Genomic DNA, 24,295 nt, shown 5'->3' on the forward strand with positions numbered 1-24,295 from the left:
TTTTCTCGCTTTGTTGGTGTCTTTCTGGTTTTACCCCATTGCCCGTGATGAAGGTTGATCCGTGTCTGGTAGTGCAATCACTAATGGAGTAAATTAGTATTATAGAAAAATGGAGATTAACGATGGAATTGCCTTGTATTATTATTGAAAGAATAGAAATTTTGATATCTTCAATTGGTTCTCTTGTTGAAATTTTAACCGAAAGAATAAAATATGCAAACTACAATTTACTTTTATCTTGTGGTCAATTTTGACCATCAAAATTGTCGTCTCTTTGCATATTTGTTGTGAACTGCAAATTTTAACAGAGAAAAAGGGAAAAGAAATAAGATAAGAGGAACTGGTGGGCATATCATTCAAAATGGTCCATGGTCACCTATAGTTCCTACTTAGGGGCGTTTGATAAAATCATGAATTGAAAAACACAAAGTTATTTGACAATTATAATTGAACTTTTTTTTTTGGGAGATATCAAATCTTACGAGGGAAAATGGGAGGGTTTGAAAGTCATATCACGGACTTTCACACTTACTTGACTAATCTCCCTTCAAGTCAAGTTAGGTTTTGGGAACAAAATACTTTATTTTATGTGTATTATATAGTTTAATAGTAATATTATATTGTTATTGTATTTTAGTTTTTAAAATATTAAATTTGAGTACTGTAAACTATATACTAATATGGAGAGTGTGTTTTGTATACATCCGTGAGAGAAAAAGTATGTGTTATGTGTAAAAATGTATATTTTTGAGGGAAGAAAAATATATGTTTTGCATGTTTAATAAGTGATTATGGCTCGGTAATGGACTTGAGTATTTGGCACAATCAAAATTTTTAAATACAAGTATAAAATAAAACACCCTAAAAACGCCTCAAAAACACTCCAAACATACCTAACAAAAATATTTTAAAAACTAACTATATATATATGAAAGAAAAAACATCACCACCCCTTGGGCCCTTTCTTCCTCCACCACCTGGATCAGCCTTCTACCCATATCCGACCACCCTCTCTTCCCACCTTCCTCCTCTCATCTCCTTTCCCTCTCTATCCTCGTGGTACTCCCCTCTACCATCACCCCCAACTACCTTCTCTTTCCATCATAGATCTAGTTGCAATATGTATATATACACATGTATGTATATATGTATATATGGACATGTCACACATGTATGTATATATGTATATATGGACATGTCACACATGTATATATTTGTAAACAAGAATTGAATGAAAGAATTAACAACTTCATGCTTTACCAAATTGATGTGGCTCAAGCAGGTCGATTTCTTAAAAGTTTTATCAATGTCAATTTAGAGAGGCCATTCATGTTTCCAACATCATTCAGATCCAAAGAACTTTCATCCTTTTATTTCTTTTTTGTTTTAATAATCGATGACAACCTTTCATTATATACTTATGGGCTAGTTAATATTTATTCTAATGCATACCCTAATCCTCAGTTTTTGCATATTTTCTTTTGGTATCACTTAATCCCCAACAAGACAAAATTACCCCTTAATTATGTTGATTTTTTTCTTTTTTTTATCCCTCTTTTCTTTTTCTTTTTTTTCAAAATCTTATACTTGAGCAAATAAAAATACCCTTTCTTCCTTTTTATTAACGAAAATGACACAAAACACCCAAGGTTTACATTTTTTAACATCTTAGATGCAAAACGCACAGGCATATTAATAAAATAATTTTAAAATAACCTCTGCGGATTATATTTGTATAGAACATACATCCTTGCATATAAATTCATAAAATTACAAAAGATCAGTTATCAATTACTTTCATTTTTTTCCAAAAACACAAATTGCTTTGTAGGACAAAGAATTTATCTTCTTTTAATATGGGGATAATTTCAGAAACCTCGATTGAGGTTTTTTAACAATTTCACCTAATTTCCTTGAGGTTTGAAAAATTACATATACCTCTCCCGAGTTTACCATTTTCACAACAAAAACTATTTAATGGTCAAAATTTTGAATGAATAACCCAAAATGCCCTCGTGAAATTGTAAATTCATTTTACCTTCTTATAAAATTATTTAAAAACTATGTAACATCCACAAATCTCAAACTCATTTTCAACCCTCATCTCTACTATTTTAAACCTTTCTTATTACCATATCTCAAAAAAAAAAAAATTCACTTATAGAATAACCGATTATGTCCTAAACACAATTACAACATATTAAAAATGATCCGGGGATGAATAGAAGAAAATATAAAATGGATTTAAAAAGGATAGGGATAGTATTGGTACGCCAATATCTGAGGGATAAGATGCTGTATTGATGGAATTATTGAAATTTTTTGAGTTTAACAGTGCAAATATTTTTTAATTTCGATTGTGGTTTTTGAATTCAGGAATTGATGGTGGTAATGGTGCCAAGAGAGGTAAGTGTAATATTGAAAAGTTCCTCGAGGGAGGTTTTTGAAATTTCCCTTTGTTACTTTGTTAACTAAAATGTATTCTTTATATTATTTGAACAATTTAGTATCTTAAGTGAAATGCAGAAATCTTAATGTATGTATCATTTCACAATACATCTAGTAAAATTTTCAAATAATAATATGAAGGTAATTTCGTGACATTAAGCTGTAAATTTAGAGATTTAACCATTTAAAGCATTCGAAAAGTAATAGTGAAGTGCTTAAAACTTATTTCGAAATGCGATAGCTTTTAAATATCAAATCATCATAATTTATACCAATGGGGACTGACGTGTAAGCTTTGGTGTTTTTAAAAATTCACTTCTTAACAGCCATTAAGACTGGCAGCCAAAAAAAAAGAAAAAAAAAACTTAAAACCTCATTTGTGTATTCTAAGCCACTATAAACAAATGACTTGGTGGATTGGACTTTACACCTTAAACAATTCACTACAAGTGTTACTGCATGTACTAATACGGCCAATCTAGCATTTTGGATCTATATGTACTCTATCTATAGTTGTGCATATGTATACTTTATCTAGCAATTTCCACAATATAATGTACTATAACAGGAATAGACACTAATATAGTAAATACAAACACTAATGTAACAGGATAAAAAGATATAACAAATTTTTGGGCACAAATTTTAATGAGACAGAAAATTTAATTTGCTTTTACTTCTTGTTGTATTAGTGTTTACATCTATTGTTATAGTGTCTACGTTTATTTTTATTTATTTTTGTAGTATCTACATTGTATCTTCTTGTTACTACTGGTGACAGCAGAGGCTCGTGAATTTTGTATCCATGGTGGTGAGTTTTATGCTTCAGACTAACTGGCCCTGTCTGACAAACCATTCGACCACATATGCAAAAGTTTTTGTATGAATGAACCAACTTCAAAGCTATATCAGCCATCCTGACAAGAGAAATATTGCATTGAAATGAGGGTATTTGACATGCAAATATATTTTTTCGTGTCAGAAAGACTAGCAGCCCACTAGCTTTCAAATAGCTACACTCCAATATTAGGTTGAAGTTCAAACGTGTTATTCATACAGGATAGTTTGGAATGTAAAGATTGGGGACAAATAATATATAAGTTCCAATATAAGTTCCAGTGAATAGGACGAAGCAGTCCTTTGATTTCAACTAATCCTTTTGTACTTAAGAATCTATATTGACTTTTGAGTTTTCAAATTCTAAATTTTTAGCAACAGCTTACAAGTTCAAAATTTTGAAATGTGGTCATATGTAAGCCCCCCGGCATTCACTGTATAGAAGTAACTCAAAATCTGTATTCACAAGTCAAAAGAAAAACTAAAAAAAAAAAGAATTAAAAAATAGCAATTAAATTTTTGAAATTGTGGTGGGTAGCTTGTTTATATTATAAACATATTTTTCAATTATTTTTTTATATTTTTAAATTTTTATCTCATATGCATCACATCATAAATTTTTTAAAGGGTTAATCATATTTAATCCCCTTAAGGTATACCGCATTTCTCAGTTTACCCCCTAACCTTTAATTTTGCTCACTTAACCTCCTATAGGACAAAATTGCCCTTGCATTATTTGACTTTTCATTTACCTTGTTTTCCTTTCTTTTATTTCTTTTTCTCTTTCTTCTTTATTTAATTCTTCATCTTTCCCATAAAAATCTTCACCTTAATGATTGAAATTAAAAAAGAGAAATTGTAGAGATCTATCTTCTCCTTAAATGATTAAAAAAATATTCAAATCACTTTTCTAAAATACAATTTTTAAGCCTTTCAATTCTTTTAATTTTGGATTTTCCTCTGTCCTTTCTAGTTTCTCATTTTATTCTCGAGAAAATATCTTAAGATGAAATTGTGACTTAATTAATAATCATCAATTGAAATTTGTGACACGTGGCATAATACAAAAAATTAAAATTAGTTTTTGATGCCTTTTAAACCTTCACCCAGAAATATGCAATTACAAACTCAAATAAAAAATTTTCGTTGAAATGAAATTTTCTATTGGGAAGGATGCAAGAGAGAAGAAAGAGAAAAAGAAATAAAAGAAAGGAAAACAATTTCATCTTATGATATTTTCTTGAGAATAAAATAAGAAACTAGAAAGGAAAGAGGAAAACCCAAAATTAAAAGAATTAAAAGGCTAAAAAAATTGTATTTTAGGAAAGTGATTTGAATGTTTTTTTTAATCATTTAAGGAGAAAATAGATCTCTGCAATTCTCTTTTTTAATTTCAATCATTAAGGTGAAGATTTTTGTGGGAAAGAGGAAGAATTAAATAAAGAAGAAAGAGAAAAATAAATAAAAGAAAGGAAAGTAAGGTAAATAAAAAGTCAAAATAATGCAAGGGCAATTTTGTCCTATAGGGGGTTAAGTGAGCAAAATTAAAGGTTAGGGGGTAAACTGAGAAATGGGGTATACTTTAAGGGGATTAAATGTGATTAACCTTTTTTAAATAATTATTTAAAATAATGTTTCAAATATCTCCTATCCAAACACACTAGAGCATTTCTTTTTGGATAGTTGCATTGATCCAATGTTGACAATTTATACATTGATAGTGTAGAAAAGATTACTCGTGTTTAAGTAAATCTCATATACACAGAGACAGTGTCTATGATGTCATAATCGGAACTATGATATATGTGTAAAAATTGAATTTCAAATTTAAATCTTGCATAGATGAACAACTTACTAAAATTCTGTTTGAAATTATGCGGCATGGGCAGTCATTATGTACCTTTGGATTGTTATTTTTCGAAGAAATTTTTTTTCATTTTTTATGAATATTTCTTTTACACATTTTTCAATCATTTTTAATTTCATATACATCATATCTAAAAAAGTACTGCAATAATTTGCTCCAAAAATTTCCCAAAAAATGCAATCCAAACGGGTTAGTTTCCATTCCTTCAAAGTTAATTTGCTACTTATTGAATTATCATATCCGTAATAGATGTATACATTTTTTCATTAGCCTACTTCAACTAACATTTACATTTGAGTGGGATTAGGTAGAAAGTCTCCATCAGCATTGACGTATAAACAGCAATTTCCTTGAAAAGCCCAAGGAAAATTGAAAACAAAATTTAAAATCTAAGTCACCATTTTTGTTTCTTCCAATTTTCTTGTTATCCCAATCTCAGTCCTTTTAAATATTTTCTTTTCTTTTTTGTAGAAAACCAAATCTAAGCCTGAGGTATAAGATTTCTTACAGCTTCCAATTGTCATAGAACATATGGACAGATTTGCTAGACATATAACATAAAAAGCTCGAACGTGTATGGTTTTTAAAAGCTAAAATATCCCAACTTAACCTCATTTGGATTGCAGATTTTTGTAAAAAAAAAAAAAACTATTGCATTATGATGTATATGATGTGAAAAGGTGATTGAAAAAAGTGTTAAGAAAATTGTTCTACATAAACTTGCAATCCAAACAACATATCACCCAAAATTTTCTCAATTGCTTTCTACATAGATGTTTTCATATATCTTGACAAAAGTGGGACCTCCGTTACTAAGATTCACTTCAGATCTTTTAAAATATTTTTCCAGTCGTAATTTTTTCGCCATTTGTTTTCTTTGTTCTGTTTAATAAAATTTGCATGACCGTTACAGTGGACCTCCCTAGGTTGAAACTGGCACTAGCTTCAGTTCAAACACATGATGCGGCAATCAATGAACTTCAAATGAGTTGCAGAATCTGCCTCAGTCTTTCTACGCCAAAGCAATAAATTCGAAGCAAAGGTTAATGTCAATAGAATATATTTGTACTTTCTTTGTTTGCTAGCATTAAACGTTGGCTAAAATTTAATCGCAAAGTTGATGTGAAAACCGAGAGAGAAAAGAGATAATCAATGATAAGCACTATATGACTCTGTAGAAAGAGTAAACAATGGCTGAAAGACAGGAATGGTTGTCCATGCAACCTTTCCAAAATGCTATAAAATGTTTACAATACATTGTAAACTATTTTGTATAACATGTAAATTTAATGACGCTATTTCCTGTACATGGCGGTAAAAACAAATGTGAATTTGATTTTTGGATTAAGTTTTTATCCACTGTCAGTGTAGGAGATTTTTTAATACTAGTAGGTATAGATATATGCCATCTATGTAAAAAGTGAGTTTTAAATTTAAAATTGAATTACTTGTCATATGTATCTATCCACTTGTATATACACTGATAGTGTATAAAAAATTACTCTTGATTTTTTAGATGTATATTTTTTAAAATTTTAAAAAGAGTTCCCACATTTTGTGCCCTAAGCGTATAGGGTAAAAAGTGAGATAAGAGGTATCTTGCCCACAAAAGTGTTACCTCTGTTTAGATTGTGAGTTTTCAGAAAAAAAAATTTTGGAATATTTCCTTGACATATTTTCTCATTGACTTATTACATCACATACATTATATTGTTACAAAGGGTTTACTGATTCTCTTTGGGTGAGTGATAATAATGTTATAATTTTGCAGTGGGTTTACTGATTCTCTTTGGGCGCTTATCCTATGCCCCCAAGGCATGAAAAACAAAAAAGATCTTTTTTAAAATTAGAGCAATTTTGATCATTAAAAGTTTGAAAATGATAAGCTTTGTGACTACAACTATTCGACTAAAAGAGAAAATGGCACGAACTCCTTGTTCTCTCACTTTTTTGCCCCCACCTCTCATTCCTCTTTTTTCACTATCTTGTGTCATCTCATGTTTATGCATAGGACTAGATGTCTCATTTAACCGAATTAATCCTCCATTATGAGATAAAAAAAAAAATCCATGTGGGAGGTGGTGCAAGTTGCCCTGTGATGATTAGGAGGTGGAATAACACATTTTTGTACTGATTTTCTCCCATTAATAACATAGGCATATAGTCCAACAAAAATATATCCCATTCTCTCATCATAATATTAGAAAATTTTAAATAATTTGACCATACTGATAATTGAACTAATTTGCACATACTAAGAACACAATTAAAATTTGGACTACCCTTTTTAGTTGATTATACAACTACAATTTGTTTCTAAATTTTGGTTCGTAAATGGTTAGACATGTCAACTAAGGCTACGGTTGATAAAACTGAAATCTGAAAATTAAAGTTTGAAATCTGAAATTTGAAGTCTGAATCCATTAAATTATTGAATTGTTAAGTATTAAATTTAATACATTTGAGTGCATGTCACATTAAGTAATAGGTGAATAGCTTATCACTTAATTTTAGAAACAAATTTTGCCTAGAAAATTCAGTGCCATTTAATTAATACAGATATTCAATTTTTAGTTATCAAACGGTCTAAATATGTTAAGATCTGAATCGATTAAGTTTAAGTGCAGAAAAAAAAAAGAAAAAAAAAGACAGGGCCTAAGACTTTAAGAGCGTAAGTTTCGGTAAGCTCAAACCCAACCGAAAGAAAAATCCTTCAATGCTCTTCATGCTCTTCAGGCCTGGCTCACCTGAAAGCTCACGTATATGAGACATGATCTTAGAGGCTGTTTGGATTGGAACTGTTCAAGAGTTTTTAGGGGAAAAAGTATTATATCACTTTTTAAAATATGATGTATGTGAAGTAAAAAAATAGTTAGAAATATACATTATGAAAAATGTAAGATTTTTCTCCCAGAAAATTGCAATTCAAATAGGTCCTTAGACCATTTATTTGTATTGACTTTATGCCTAGATCGACTGTGTGTAGATTATATATGTACATGTATTTATGTATGCATGTAAGTATTGATGCATTTATTTATCTAACTATCAAAGAATTTATTTAACAATATTAGACGAGTCAATTAGCTTTTCTAACCTAACCTAAATTGGCCAAAATTCACACCTTATCTTAATTGAACTCCAAATTAAGTCTCAAGATTTGCCTAGAATGTGTCGAATAGGCCGAGTTTATGCTAACAACAAAAGTATAAATACTGCAAGCTTTATTCGCTTAGGAAGAACAAGAAGTTTCAAAATTTTCATTTGTCATAAAATATAAATAATTGCAAGATTTACTTTAATAATGTGAAATTGTTTGTTGACTTTGCGAATGAGAAAATAACTACCATACTCTTTAAAAAAGACAAAAAAAAAAAAAAAGAGAAAATAACCACGGGGCACGGGGGTTATGTTTTGGTCTATCCAATAATAATTCCATCTCATCTCATATCAAACAAAACACAGCATGAGATTATTGCTTAATGAATTCTATTCAATACAAAATCAATCAAACATTGAACAATTACGACTATTAATTCGTAATGACTCATCCTAAAATTCGTAGTTCGAGAATGAGTAATCTCATCGATCCAACTCCAATCCTTGAACCAATAAAAAGCAAAAAAAGTTTGGAGTAGTTGCACTTGCGCTAGCTTGGTATTAAAAGCTTGGCATTAAAATGCATTCGAAGTACAGCTGACTAAGGAAGGGATTTGGCAGAGTTGAAATAAATAGACCGAATGAGACCAAAAGCAATAAAGATGTCGTAATAAATAATAACGAACGCAGTAACATCACACACACCTTAAACGGCACGTACCATTTTTTATTACACACTTCTGAAGAGATCATCATCATTCAAAGCAAAGCAAAGCAAAAGCGGAATGAGGAGTGAGTAATAAATGAACAATACAAATACTCGCTGTATCCAGTTTTGATAGATTTGATTTTTTTTTTTCACATAATTTAAGAAAAGTTAGTTGAAAAAATAAATCTACCTTACCATCTTTCTAAAATACACTTATACTAAGTGGAATATGACTAATTAGCTTTACATTAAATAAGTTAGATTATAATCAATAACAACAGACATTAAATAAGAGCATTTTAGAGAATTTACAAGTTAACTACATTTTTCAATTAAAAAGTGAACTATAATTTGATACAGATAAAATAAAAGTAACTGGGTAGAGTATTATTCCAAATAATTATTTGAAATAATTACTGTAACACTTTTTGTAATGTGATATATGTGAGATAAAAATGTGATTGAGAATATTAAAAGGTAGATTGGAAAATATATTTATGATGCAAGTGAAAAATTTATTTGGAAAAATTATCTATCCAAACATAGCCTCAGTTTCTTTGCCATGTTAACTCTAAATAAAACAAAAAAGCTTCCACTTTCCATTTATTAATTGTTACCCGCAAAGATGCATGCAGATGCAGTCATGCATGTCGGGTTTGGAGTACTAATGAAATCTATTTTCTGCCAATACCCCCCTAGTTTCGAAATAATTATCAATGGGGCATTTGTTAAAGTGAATTTTGTCAAATTGACCCACTTAAGAAAGAGTTAGACATGTTACGAATCAATAGCAAAGTCAAGTTTTACTGATCAAGTTAAATATGTACGTGGTCTGCTAGTTTAAGTTTCAATTCATAAGCTATGATTTTGATATATGTAAATAAAGGCCTAGGTTTACTATTTTGATTGGGGATATCAAGATGAGTGATTTGACACTATTTTATTAAGTATAGAGTTTTTTTTTCATTGACATGACTTATTCAATGCTAATTGTGATGTTGTTTTCTTGGTTTATTCTGTAAGACTGGAGTCCAAATGTATTTCACATGGATTCTACGAGTTAAAAGAGTTTGATTACTTTAAACCTTGTTTGGATTGCAAATTTTTGAAGTTTTTGTTGAAAAATATATTGTAATAATATGATATATGAGGTAAAAAAGGTGATCTAAAAATATGGCAAAAAAAAAATTTCTGCAAAAACCCACAATCCAAATAAAGGCCTTAATTTGATCAAAACTTTATGGTAATGACAATGCTTGATTATTTATTCATGGGATTTCTAAACTTTTAGGCTTGAAGAAGAAGGAACAAAAAATAAAAAATAAATTGCTAAATGTTGTTCACACTTTAACAAAATAAACTTTTTTTATTGCTTGTAAAAGTCATCCCTTGCATATCATTCCATTAATCTTTTCAACTAGATTTAATCTCACCTAGGTTTTGTAGAAGCCCATTTGAAAATTTTAGGGGCATGCATGCTAGACTCAAAAGTTATTTGAAAACATAAACAAGCCACGAGCAATAGTTTACAAGAACCATGCCATGCTTTTCCAAAAAATTCACTTGATTTGTACAAAATTATTCGTCATGAGAAGAGGAAATCGTACATTTAGCCATTAACCCAAAATCAAACCGGATTCTCGGGGTTCCATTAAAAACCGAGCTCATGCACTTGAATTAAATTATCAAGAAAACAAGGAAAAAAAAAGGCAAAGGAAAGAAAATCCCTGCTCTTTTCACCTTTCGAGGCTGCATGCAACTCCAATCACTTCTCTCTTTCTCCCACGCCTTATTATTTTCCCAACCACAACATGGAGAAGAAAAGCACTAAATGCCCTAATACTTTAAGCATAAAAAAAGGTAAAAGAAAGGAAACATCTTTTACCATTATATTTGTTTATGTTGACGAAATATGACAATGACATGATTTTTCTATCTTAACCTTTCAAGAACCTTTTTTACCGAGACTTTCTGACATATTAATTGTGGATCAATGTGAATTACAACTCAAACATCTATACAAATTAACCTAAAAAATTTTCAATTTGGCTTAAAACTCAATCTGTAGAAGGAGTTTTTTTTTTTACCTATTTACTCATATTTCTATTTTGTTACACGTGGTGATAGAAGTTCGTCATGCAAAAAAGATTTAAGAGCCATAATATAATGTATCTTGATATAATAACCATTTTTACGCTTATTTGTATTCTAGTTCAATTTGTCCAAATTGTCTTGAAGCACATGGATAATTTCAATGAATAAATATCATAATAACACTTTTCTTTTTTATGCGTACAGGAAGCGGTTGTACCCAAAAAACAATGAAGATAAAAAAGATAAATACTGTATATATTTTGTTTCTGTAAGACTATTAATATATTCATATTATACTTTCTCTTCTTGCTCTTTAATTTTTCTCCCTTTCTTTGAGAAAAGAAAAGAAAACTTTATCATTTCTTTACCTAGCATACCAGTAATCATAACCAATAAACTCTTATCACATTATTGAATAATTTAAAATTTTAAAATTATCTAAGAGCTAATATGTGTTTATATAAGTTCAACGGTGAATTGATATTTATTGATGTAATATTCAAAAAGTACAGTAAAACTCTCTGTCCACATTTTAGCAAATTGTAGTACTCCAATGTCATATTTATATCTCCACGCTGTACCGTTAAATTCAAATGCAGCCCCTAGAAAGCAAATGCAACTCAACAAGCAGTAGTCTATTAATTATTCAAGGATACTAATATTTAACACCACCATTAGACTAGATATTAGATAACACTAGACAGAATACAGAGCAAAAAACAGGGAGAAACAGAATGTCAACAAATGCAGCAACAGTAGAAAGAAAGCCCAAATGGCATCCAATTCCACCACCACCACCAAGTCCCAAAATCCTCAACTTACCTAGGAGAAATCGCCATCGCAAACAGCACAAAAAACCCACCAAGAAACCATATTGTTCCAGCCATGTATCGTTACTAGACTTGCACCGGAAGAATTACTACAGTGAGACTGGAAAAGGGAAACTTGAGAGGTTATTTGGCCAGGAAAGGGAGTTTTCGAGAAGTGGTTGCAGTAATAGTGTGCCTATAATTGTGTTGAACTCATCTGCAGCATCATCATCATTATCAGGTGGAAGAAGAGACAGATTTGTAGAAGAAGAAGAAGAAGAAGAGGAAGACGAAGAAGAAAAAGAAGTAGGAGGAGAAGGAATGTGTGGTGAATTTATGGAGGAAAAGTGGAAGTTTCAGGCTGAGATTTTGAGGGCTGAGTGTAATTTTTTGAGGATGGAAAGAGAGGTTGCTTTGAAGAAGTTGGAGACAAATCGAGCTCAGATGGAGAGGACTCTTCGATCAGCTGTTCAAACTCTAATAGCTGTTAGTTTCAATATCTTCTCGAACCTTCACTTACAAAACATTTTCCGTGTTGTTTTCGTTAAATTTTTAAGAAGTAATACAGGGATATAAGAGTTTTGAGAGTTAAATTCTTTTGAGTTTTTTAATTTCTTTGAGACCCTTATGAGCATTAATCTCTTTTTCATTTTTTTAGCAAATTTATTTATCTGACTCTCTGTAATAAGGAAAAAGGCGTCAAGATAAGGGGAATCAGAAGTTTTTTTTTTTCCTTCCTATTGGTGTTCAGCATTTCTGAATTCTCTGTTTTTCCAGAAGAAGAATTAGGGGTCGGCTAAGTAATGAGATTTGCATTTGTTTCATTTGGAAGTATTGTTTCTTAATGAAATAGTTTTTAGTTGAAAAAGTTTATTTGCATAAAAGAATCCTAATTTTTGACCGTATATTGTTGCATGAGTTCCACTTTTCAATCAAGTTCACTGGGTGAACCAATGATTTATATTGCAATTTTCGTTTACTTTTTTTTTTTTTTTTTTTTTTTGGCAAATTTGCAGGGAAAAAAGAAAATTTGTGAAGGGAAGAATGTAAATGCAGTATTGGAAGAAGAAATTGAGGAACTAGCAGAGAAACTGGAAGAGTTGCAGAAGAGCTCAGGACTTGAGGACCTTGAGGTTAGGAATTGTAACAATTTTGATAAACAGGCATGTCTTTTGCAGCGCCGACTAGAGAAGATTGGTGGTTTGTCAGACAATAAATATGTTGAAGAATTGCAAGAATTAGCTGAACCAAGCTTATCCATAAGCAATGAAGTTGGCAATGGGAGCTGTGTTTTGGATTCCAGGAGCAATAAATCCATTGATGTAATATTAAGATCTCTATTACTCTTTCTTGAATTGTCTGCACACTTTTCATTCTGGCCCCCCAAGATTCTTCAACTTTTCAACTTTTGATTTTGCTGCCGCATTTAATTGACAAGGAAATGGCTTTTCTCTCTGATGCTATCTTGGCAATCTTGTTGAATATTCTAGTCGAGAACTCCATTTTATTTAACTTACCAGATGTAACATTTTGTATTTAACACATGTTTTTTGTTGGCTATGTAAACTTCCGTGATTAAGAGTCTATAAATTATAAGGAGATGTGAATAATGTTTAGGTGGAGATGTTGAGGAGGAAAATGGATGGACTTTCAAAGGAAATGTTACAGAAAATTGCGAAAGATTTTTGCTCAATACTATCTACTACGGAAAACAGTTCTGTTGCTAGTTCTGCTTCAATATCAAAGCGAATTGAATATCCGGAGTCTATTTTCTCTAGCAGACAACTGTATCAGGCATAGTTCTAAACTCTGATGTTCACTACTTATGTTGCCCCTGCACTGTTACACCAGTTTCTGTTTATTCTCTTGATTGATTGCATACATTGTGCTATGTCTTATTATAAACTTTCTGATGTGTAAATATGGAAATAACTGCTGGTTGCTACATGGCAGGACATCAGGCCACTTTGGACTGTAAAGCATTTCTCTTACTCTCTTTTTAGCATGGATCCATAAGTCATACTTGATAGGAAACTTCATTGTTTTGGTATATTGTGACATTTTGAAATGGAAAACGAAGTTAATTAATCTAGTAGTATAGGCATTCCTTGCAGCTAATATTTCTGCTCCAAAGCTTCATTTTTCACCACTTATGCAAATCGTTTCATTGTATTCGTTTTTTTTTATTTCTATTTATAAAGCAAAATAGGGGAAATGGCCCTCTCTCTGTCACCTAGCTGCTAGCATTTAGCCACTGTTAGTATAAATATTTCTTATCTGGAAAGTTTTCTTTGTTTTCAATTTTGTTATTTAAAGCAGTAGCAATCACTTTTATGGGACACTATAGGTACAAACTTTGTGTTACTATCCATGTTTCTTGCATATACTTCAAAAGCTTCTGATTTCTTAATTGTTCTTTGGGTATTCAATCTTATCCTTATCTACTTTATCCAATTCTTTTCTGTTTTTTGTAAGAATTAATGACTGAAACTCCTGCAAATGAAATCTTCCCACTATTACTCAACATGATTGAGCCAGTATTTTCATGACTCCTATATGCACAGACTCTGTGTTACTAATCATGTTTCTTGCGTATGCTTCAAGAGCTTCTGATTTCATGGTTGTTCTTTGGATATTAGATGTTTAATGATAGCCAGTGCAATCTTTTCCTTGTCTACTTTAACTTACTCTTTTCTGTTTATCATAAGAATTGATGACTGAAACTCACGCAGATGAAAGCTGCCCACTATTTTTGAACATAATTGAGCCAGTACTTGTATACAGCTAAAGTTGATCTACTTGACATAATCAAATTTATCTTCTCTAGACTTTTGTGTTTATCATGAGTTCTACTGATTAACAAAAACCGATTTTAGGATTAAGCACAATGCCTCAGTTTCATAAGAAAATTTATTTGCAGATAGATCAAATGAATCAGCTAGAAGTATATTAACAACCTGTAATTGTCATCTATTACTAAATAATCTTTTATTTGCAGAAACTTGAGAGATTATGCGAACATGATGTAAATGTAGCACTTGAAATCCATCAAGCTGGGAATTTATTTGAGTGTTTTGTGCTAAAATATGAATGGATATATAGCATATAGGTTATTCTGATAGACAAGATACTTGCTTGAACACATCTTTGAGCCAAAAGAACACGTTTTTGCTACAGGAATCAGTATCACATGAAGATGCCAAATGCACAGGACGTTGCAAGGCTGTAGTACGCAGAATTGTAGAGCAAGTGAGAGCTGAGACTGAACAGTGGTCCCAAATGCAAGGAATGCTACTGCAGGTGAGGAAGGAGATGGAAGAACTCCAGAACTCCCGCAAATTTTGGGAAGACCAGGCACTCAATTCTGATCGTGAAGTTCAATGCCTGCAATCTTCTGTAAGTATATCCCTCTTTTTGGAAATAGTTAACTTTCTTATCAGTTACAGATTTTTCAAAATTATAGCAGAGAATTGAAGTAGTGGCATACATAAAGTCTTTTGCTGTTAAGGACTTTTGGTTTGTGTTATTTGAAATAACTTGAAAAGATATGATTCTGGAGGCTGTAACATTGCAATACTCAATCTTAGCATTCATTATTATTTGGTTTATCCATGTGAAAAGGAAATCAAACTAAGAAACTATTCCAGACGAAATATGTTTAAAGGAAAGAATGTCTAGAAAGGTTCATAAGAGTGTATAGAAAAGATCATACAATCTAAACCAATAACTGAAGGTGCTTATTGTGTTCTCTACCTTCAGTAGCTTCCAAATCTGTCAAATTGTTAAAGTTTCTTTTCGCACTCTAAGTTCATTTTTATACAAATTTTTCATTCAGCAAACTCCCTGAATACTCTGCAAATTGATTAACTCTATATCATGTCACGTCACAATGGTTTAATCGTTAGATGAATGCATCAATGGTTTATGACAACCTGCATAGTAGGTCTTCTATGATTGCCATCTCAAACAACTAGCTTATATTTTGTACCTTGTTTGATAACATCATAACCTTGTTTTCTTTTAGGTGCAAGAATGGAAAGAAAAAGCTCTAACGTTGGAAACCAAGGCTAAGGCAACCGAAACAGAATTGGCAGATCTTAAAGTGGAGCTTGAGAAACTGAAGACTGCACAAGGCATAGAACAATGCCGAGTTGTAATCAACGATCACATTACACCTCTTGCCTCCATAAGTGAACAACTCAGAAAGGAAAATCACGCACGGGGTCATATCCTGAAGAAAAACCATCTTAATGTACATAAAGCTTGTAGGGAAGAGAATGCCAGGGAAATGTTGATAGCGAAGCAAAATGGTGAAATCATGGCAAGTAACGAGTCTTTGCCACTCCCCCTGGGGAAGCAACTTGAAAAAGAGAAACGGATGCTTCGTCGCTTAAAAGAAAAGTGTCGTACAACCACTGACGGCAGGAGAAAATTACATACGTACAACAGTGGACTTGCAACGTTGAAGCGTTCCCCATTCGATGACATTGGGAACTTGTCAGAATTGTAAAACTGCTTTTATTTGTAAACTTTTCTCGTTTTCGTAGCTACCTTGAGTCTTAGAGAGATTATAAGCTTATCATTTGTGTATGGAGTGAGAGATGGGGATTTGTTTAGAGAACAGATTTATTTATTTTTTTGGTCAGGATAGGAATTGAAAATTTTCCAACGTATTAGCACTAAAATAAACCGAAATGAGGTTGACTTTCAATCACAAAGTCAAGAGCCAATATATATACGGATTAACTTTCAATCCAAAACGAGGTTAACTTTCAATCACAAAGTTGAGAGCCAACATTCTTGATATATGTATTGTTGCGTGTGTGTATACAGCGGTGTGGGCCGGACCTGCAGTGTTGTTCATACAGTATACATTGGCCCAATACGGTTCACAAGTTACTAACTAATCCTTGGCGATGGGGAAATGTATGGAAAAAAGGGAGTAGAAACTGTTACTGATTGACGTAAAGTGTGTACAGTGAAAGAGTGTAATATTAGTGAGATCCTGGTGGATGGAGAAGTTGCTGTTGTTGTGTGGGAAAATGACCAGTCATAGCGTGAAAAAGGTATTCTGGTCCTGGGATGCCGTTGAGCCCGTCAGTTCGAAGATGGAGGCTATTTGTGAGCCTGGGGAGCAGTGGCAGTGCAGGGATGATGTAGGGAAGGCAATCGAAGTTGTTTGTTTATGGTAGAAAGCGCTCGTTTGCATAGATGGGCATTGTGGATAAGATATTCGACCTAGTTGAAAGTGTAGTGAATGATACAGTTTAATATGATTACATGAAGATGCCAAATTCGGAACAAGGACCGAGTATAAACATGGCAACAAGTGCAAGGTGGCCTCTATAAATATGGATAGATGCTTGATAATAGGTGGTGGTGTTACGTATATGGATGATGAAAATATGATTTCACGATCTGGCCCAATTGATGGCACGGCCCAATTAATATGATAAATATTAGGTCTGTTCATTATTTTGGACCAAAAGCCCAATGACTAGTGAAAGCGCACATTTTCAGATGTGTTTGGTGAGGTCGGTGGAACTCATGGACCTAAAGTAGACTTGCATATTGGTTTAGATATGCTTAACCTATTTTGCATGCTAATGAGGTTGTTGTGAGAAGTGGTATTGTTGGAAGTCAGGTATCCATAGATAGGTGTATTGCATTCTATGGAAAGAATAAATTCCTGACCAAATTCAAGAATTATAGAGCTGTAACTGATGGATGTTACAGTAATGTTAAAGAGAATGCATCGATGTTGTATATAGTGTGGGAGTGTACATCTGAAAATACCGTTGCTGTAAATATTGACAGCCGTATGATGTATTATCATTAATGAAATTATATTTGAAAATTGAGTGAACTTGTTCATTTATGACTACTAATTGCTTAGTTATTATGGGAAATATGAAATTAAATTCTGCAAAGCCTATATATATTTTGATTTTTGCGGGATGAATACATGATAAATATACTTTATTACATTAGCAAGCACAGTGGAATATTAAAAAAACATTCTTGGGCCGCTACTTGGCCCAAAGACTTTTTTACACGGAAGGATTCTTAATAATTTGAGACCAATGGTGATTGTGGGTCTGAGTAGTTGACATGACTGTTGCAATAGACTGGGCCACTACTCTGCTGAAATATTGGAGACCAAGTTGCTTTGGAGGCCTAGTTGCGATGCAGATGGACTTGGATTAGATCTACTATCTGATTTGTTGTGTCAAGATCCAAGCCTTGTATCATTGTAGATGCACAAGACCCAATGCCAATATCAGATGTAGATGCACGTATTTGGGCCAGTGAAGTGCCAGGTTCAATTAGATATTGGGACATAGTGGCCTAACTATAGTTGAAGAAGATCAGCAGAGCGCAGACTACTTGGATGCATCATTGCAGTGTCATAAGTTGATGTTTTCTTTAGTGAACTGGTTGAAAAGTATCTATGCCATCGGTGGCTGGAAGCAAGCTTGTTTCGGATTTTAGAGGTGACTAGTTTCATGTATGCTTTGATATTGCAAAAATTGACCCTTGCCTTGATGTTGGAGTATTCTAATTTGTATTTGGCTACCCATGGGCACATATCATTGTTGAGTGACAGGTGTCGAGCATGTGCAATAATAATTACTTACTCAAGAAAAATACAAATTTTGTATATAGCGATGAACATGGTCGAATTCACAGGGACTGGGGATAATTCGTTTCTTCTAGAATCCAAAGTATGGGGGGTTTTTTGGAAAATATAAAATGACTAATTAACCAACTAATGAAACAACTAATAGATATAAACAGGAATCAATAACCAATACGACTCTAGCCAAAGGTGTAACTTTTTAGACACGGTCCATTCAACTGATCATCGATGCAAAGATAATTCAATTACTCATTACTAGATTGGTTATAGCCATCAACAAGCTCTGATAACCAACTTTTCCTTACTTTATCGATAGTCAAGGTACGACCGTTGACTATTTCTCTAACCAAGAAACAACCCTAGGTACGACCGTAGGATTTAATTTCTCGATTGTATTAATAATTAGAAAAGCCCAACCCTAACCAACAAACACACTACGAGGGTTTGTTTAAGTTAGATAATACGTTTCCCTAACATAAAACCAATCACGCTTGTCGCCACTGGTATTAATCAATAGAACAATTACAGATTCAATCAATTAATATGACAGTAGATTATTAGGTTAATTCGAATATCGGGCCCTTGACATTCAAATAACAAAACAATCATAAGCAATTAAACCAGAAAACGTGTGAATACCAATGGATAAAAGAAATCAATAAAATTAATTCGATCTCACAAATATTTGGAACCGCGTCTTCAAATTATCCTTTGACTAGAAAAAGGAGTTAGTTCATCTTCATGGAGGAAATCCCACGCAAAATTGCAGAAGTAATTATCTCAAAAACCAAGCTATGTTCCCCGTCGTCCCTCTGGAAGGGACGAAAAAGAGGAAAAGAAAAATCAAACGGAGGAACTCGACCAAAGCAAAACAAAACGAAGTTCTCCTATTCTCAACAAATGACTACTTATGTCTCCCTAGTTGGTCTTTGCCGATGATAAGGAAAAGATAAAACCAAAAAGTCAAAATGCTACCCAATGTCCTTCTTTATCGTTTTCCTTCAGCCAGCCAACTACCTACTACCACCAAGACTCCTAGTCAGCAGCTCTTCATCAGCAAAAGGAAAAGAAAGTCCGTTTCTTCTCTTCATGTGGGCCAGGTTTGTATTTTCTTTTAGAAGCTCCCCACGTGTGGAGTCTTTGCCTCAGGAAGATTTCCCTTTTTAATACTTTTCTGCCCACTTCCTGAAATTATGTCCAAATACCAAATATAAGTATATGTTAACAATTAAAATAATATTTGACAGGAACAAAGGGAAAATTAACAATAAAATTACTAACAATTATCACCCTATCATTGAGGGATGAATACAAAGTGCCATAATAGTGGAGAATGATCGGGCATGTCACTGAAAAAATGTATTCGGCTTGCAATTGATCGGATCCTTCCAGTCGCATGTCGAATGTGAATACCCAGACTTTACTAGTACTGTTGATTGGAATCTGGAGTGTATATCATTTTTGGTATATTTCGATGAGAAATGAGAGCTTGCATACTCACTATATGATCTGGAAGGTCAAGGCTGGGAAGGAGATCCTTATGGATTTGTGCATTGGATAATGCTTGTGTCTCGGAGATCTTGGATTTGTAGTAACTAGCGATTGAGTGATCGGTTGGTATTTCCATTGAACTTTTGTGTTATAGCACTTGATGAAGATGAGAATGATGAAGATGGAAGTGTCAGTGTATATAGTAGAGGAAACGATGGCGTTTTATGAAATGAATTTGTTTTAATACTATTGAGAGGTGCACCTAGATGATGTCACTCGACCCAACCTGATGACGTCACTCAACCCAATGAAAAGTCTACTGCCAATTGGGTAGAGTAAGTAGAGTTGACGTAGCACATTAGACGTTCTTGAACGTCTTATAATATTACAAACTAATCTCCGACTAGATGGTCGAAGTAGATGCGGCTTTAACAAACTAAGGAAAGTCGATGCTGTTGCACTTGTCAAGAACGATAAGACAATGATACTTGATGTCATCAAGAGAGGTAATTCTCGATCGTTCATCATACACTACAACAAAATATGAATTTGGATCAAACATATCGGTCCAAAATGTTTCAAATATATTAGCCCAATGGATAGCCCATAATGTGGCTGGGCCTGAAAGTAGGGCTCATAGGCCCATGTCTATTATCATTAAAAGTTCAAGTCGAACAGGAAAGATTTGTTCAGCCAAAAGTCTAAAACTCGAGACCCAAAACTATTACACTAGTCACATTGACTTATCCAAATTGACTTGACCCAACAATGCCGGGTATAACGTCATTGGTGACATCAATCCTCAATTCCTGAAGTATTGGAAAGAATTTATCAGGTCCCAATGAGATTGGTCTTCTAATTGTAAATATGTAAAACCTAGGAGGGTAAAAGGAAAAATTTCAACAATCGTGTTGTGCAATCCTGACCCCAACTCCTCCTATTACAATTACTTAAGTGCAACAGATCATTCCAATCTCCTTAATTGGACTAAATAGAATCCAATCTTTTACTTCCTCCAAGAGTCATTATTCACCCCTGGACATCAAGATTAGACATCACCATTACAAGAGGCACGATTAGAGAAAGCAAATTAAGTTCAATTGTGGCTATTACTTGCTACACCAAAATGGACGCCACGACAGGCACTACATTCTCAGCATTGATGCTATGAGGAAGTTATTTATGGAATTCCAAAAGGATCCCATACATTTCATAATGTTTCAAATCACACCGACCAATTGTTTGGTATCAATATGGGCAAATTACAACTTTCGAAAACAACCAGGCCTCAACATCATGTTTGTTAGGTTCCAGATCTGCATTTCCTAGACATTGAAGGACGTATATCCCACAAGGATCAACAACAAAATTTGGGCACTTATTATGAAACAACTCAATAAATATGGCATTCTTAGTCTAGTTACACTAGAATTAACATGTAATTCATTATCCAACGTATGGATTAACTATAAAAATGTATCTTTTCAGTGTGAACGGATTCCATTTCAAGATGAAATGTATTAATGTTTAAATTTCATTATTGAAATGCCACGTGGCATTATTACATCGAATCCCTGTACATCTATGAGTATATTACATTAATCTCGTAAGGCACGGACCCATTGTATCTAATACTTGTGGGACCTACTTTTTCCATTGAAGATGCATTCACGTGTCAATAGCACTCTCAGTTGCTCCCAACTTAGCTGCATTCATCGTCGTTCGCCTTACATTTCATTAGGATCTCTTTCATCTTATCAGCTCTAAAAAGACCATCAAGCTCCGTAATGAACCTACACCTCCTCATCTTCATAGCTGCATACATCCCCATAAACAGGATTTGCTCCATGCCATACTCCTTCATGATCCTAAAAAATCTTTCTAAATCTCTCACATTTGCCATATTTACTTATACAAGACTTAACTCTATATCGCACACCTATACTTCTTACAATGCACTTCTATTGTAATTACACCCTCTCAATTTAATTTCAAATTCAAAAACAATTTCCCTATCATTTAGTTTACACATGTCCCAATCCAATGGAGGCTAGCTTTATAGCTGGCATCAATCCAAGACCACGCGGAGTATATGAAATTTGACTTCAAATTCAAATTTCAAAAATGGAATTTTCTTTTCAAAAGCAATATCCCTTTTGATATATGGGACCCACATATCCCTAACTGGCTAGTTGCCTTCAACCACATGGTATAAAAAAACCTAGCGGCCCACATACCTATCAGCATGTGGGAGGACAAGGAAGTAGGGGTGAGCATATTCGGTTCTTACCGAATTCATAACCGATTTCAAATTCAATTCGGTAATTTGAAATCGGGAATTTGGTAATTTGGTACAAATTCGGTACGTACCAAATTCACCGAATTCTAATATGGTATGAAATAGGTAATGAGATTATGAATTAGGTAATAACCGATTTCGTATTCCAATTCGGTAATTGAAATCGGGTACCGCATTACCGCATTCGAATTACCAAATTGGCATATAAAATTATATAATATATAGATAAATGCTATTTAGTATTAGTATATACTACTAATACTTTATTATATTATATAGGTAAATGCTATTAATAATAATTAGTATATGGTATTATCAATTTATCATCATATCATGTACTTATAATAATAATAATATATAATAATGTACAATATATTATTTTAGTATTTGTTAATTGTTATATGACTATAATAATACAAATATATAGTAATACATAACAATATAAGATAACTATAATACTTATTATTTTATACATGAGTAACATGACTAGAATTAGATAATAATTAACACATATGTCATATATGCATATTGCATAATACTAAATATTAAACAATAAACATAATTAGTAATTAAATTTAGATATTGGTAATTTGATACATCATTCATGTTTGAATTATTGAATATTTGAATGCGTAATCTCTAACTTGCAAGTATTAGTGCACTCTACATATTTAACTTAAAAATTCATATTATCTATTCACTAATCTTAATTCTTAAGACTTTAAGTATAGATAAGATAGCTAAGTAGTTAGCAGTGTAAGTGAATGCATATGAATTGCAAATCAATGTACTAGTGTATTGACTTTCACAATAACATGTGTAAGTAAATAAGTTTTTATTTTGATTTGAAATAAATTATAAGTTTGTAACTAATATAAGTTATCACTAGTCATTGTAATTTGTAAGTTTGTAACTAATAGTACTTATTATTAATCAGTGTAAATTATAAATTCATTGTAACTACTAACTAATATTGCTTATTATTAGTCATTGTAAATTATAAATTCATAAATTATCACCAATCATTGTATAGTCTAAGGTTTATTCTAGTTTAAGTTAATCACTTTTTATGTGTTTCTTAAATCATAGACTAAGGATTCTAGGTATAAGTGATCAAATAAATGCCAATTAAACCACAAAATGATTAGAACATAAGTAATGTGTTCAATTATGAATAAATTTGGGGATCAAATTAGTAATAATTTATAAATCATTGAGGAGCATAATGAATGTATTATAATTTAGGAGCCCCAATTTGTAAATTAAAAATTACACAATCACTGCGGATGAATTTGGGAAAAGTCAGATTTCAGCTGATAATCAGAACAATCACTGCCTAGTGCGGTAGTGCCTTCACTTAGGGCTTTCACAGCTTCACTCCCAAGTCCCAATTCCCAAATCGAAGCTGCTCTCCGCCGCACTCTACGTCTCTCCTGTCTCCATCTCAGTCCTCATTCGACCGAATTTCTCACTTCACCAGTTCATCCCTGCCGTGCTGGTTCATCCACTTCATCGCTGCTGAGTGCCAAAGCCGAAGCACCAATCACTGCTCATCTCTGGCTCGCTTAGGTAAGTGCTCATCTCTGGCAGTAAAATGGCCAAGATCGACTTTAAAAGTTAAGACCTTGGGGAAAAATTGCACCTTTTACCCGTTAGAAAAATTAAAAAGAAAAAAACTTGCTAAAATGAAAATTTTACCTCCTTGTCCGTGGAGATTCTCTTAATTAATGGGTCTTGCCAACATTCTGGATGAAGTTATGCACTTGTGCTTCTTTGAAACTAGTCTATTCTTGCCTTGAATATTATATCGGCCTACAACATTTTGCATAAAGCTGAATCTATTTTTTATGGTGAAGTTAATACTGAGTCTATTTTTTTTTACGCATAAAGCTGAGATTTTGCAATTGACATGATTTTTTGCATTATTCTCCAAATTATTGCAGTCATGTCTACTGGAAGTACTAACAGTCCCAATCAAGTCATGACATCACCAGATTGGTCA

General features: G+C 32.7%; 1 protein-coding gene across 2 annotated transcripts; it reads left to right on the forward strand.

Annotated features, from left to right (window-relative positions):
• The first annotated feature begins 11,742 nt into the window (after positions 1 to 11,742).
• Positions 11,743 to 16,552, forward strand: LOC113701747 (uncharacterized). Of its 2 annotated transcripts, XM_027222516.2 has the most exons (5): positions 11,743 to 12,349; positions 12,880 to 13,185; positions 13,481 to 13,657; positions 15,041 to 15,259; positions 15,888 to 16,552. In XM_027222516.2, exons 1-5 carry the CDS (start codon positions 11,789 to 11,791, stop codon positions 16,371 to 16,373), a joined length of 1,749 nt encoding a protein of 582 aa, XP_027078317.2. In that variant the 5' UTR covers positions 11,743 to 11,788; the 3' UTR covers positions 16,374 to 16,552. The 2 variants fall into 2 exon arrangements, with proteins under 2 accessions (XP_027078317.2, XP_027078328.2); XM_027222527.2 differs by lacking the exon at positions 13,481 to 13,657.
• The last annotated feature ends 7,743 nt before the right edge of the window (positions 16,553 to 24,295 follow it).

This window comes from Coffea arabica, chromosome 1e (genome assembly GCF_036785885.1).
Source record: "Coffea arabica cultivar ET-39 chromosome 1e, Coffea Arabica ET-39 HiFi, whole genome shotgun sequence".
Taxonomy (NCBI): domain Eukaryota; kingdom Viridiplantae; phylum Streptophyta; class Magnoliopsida; order Gentianales; family Rubiaceae; genus Coffea; species Coffea arabica.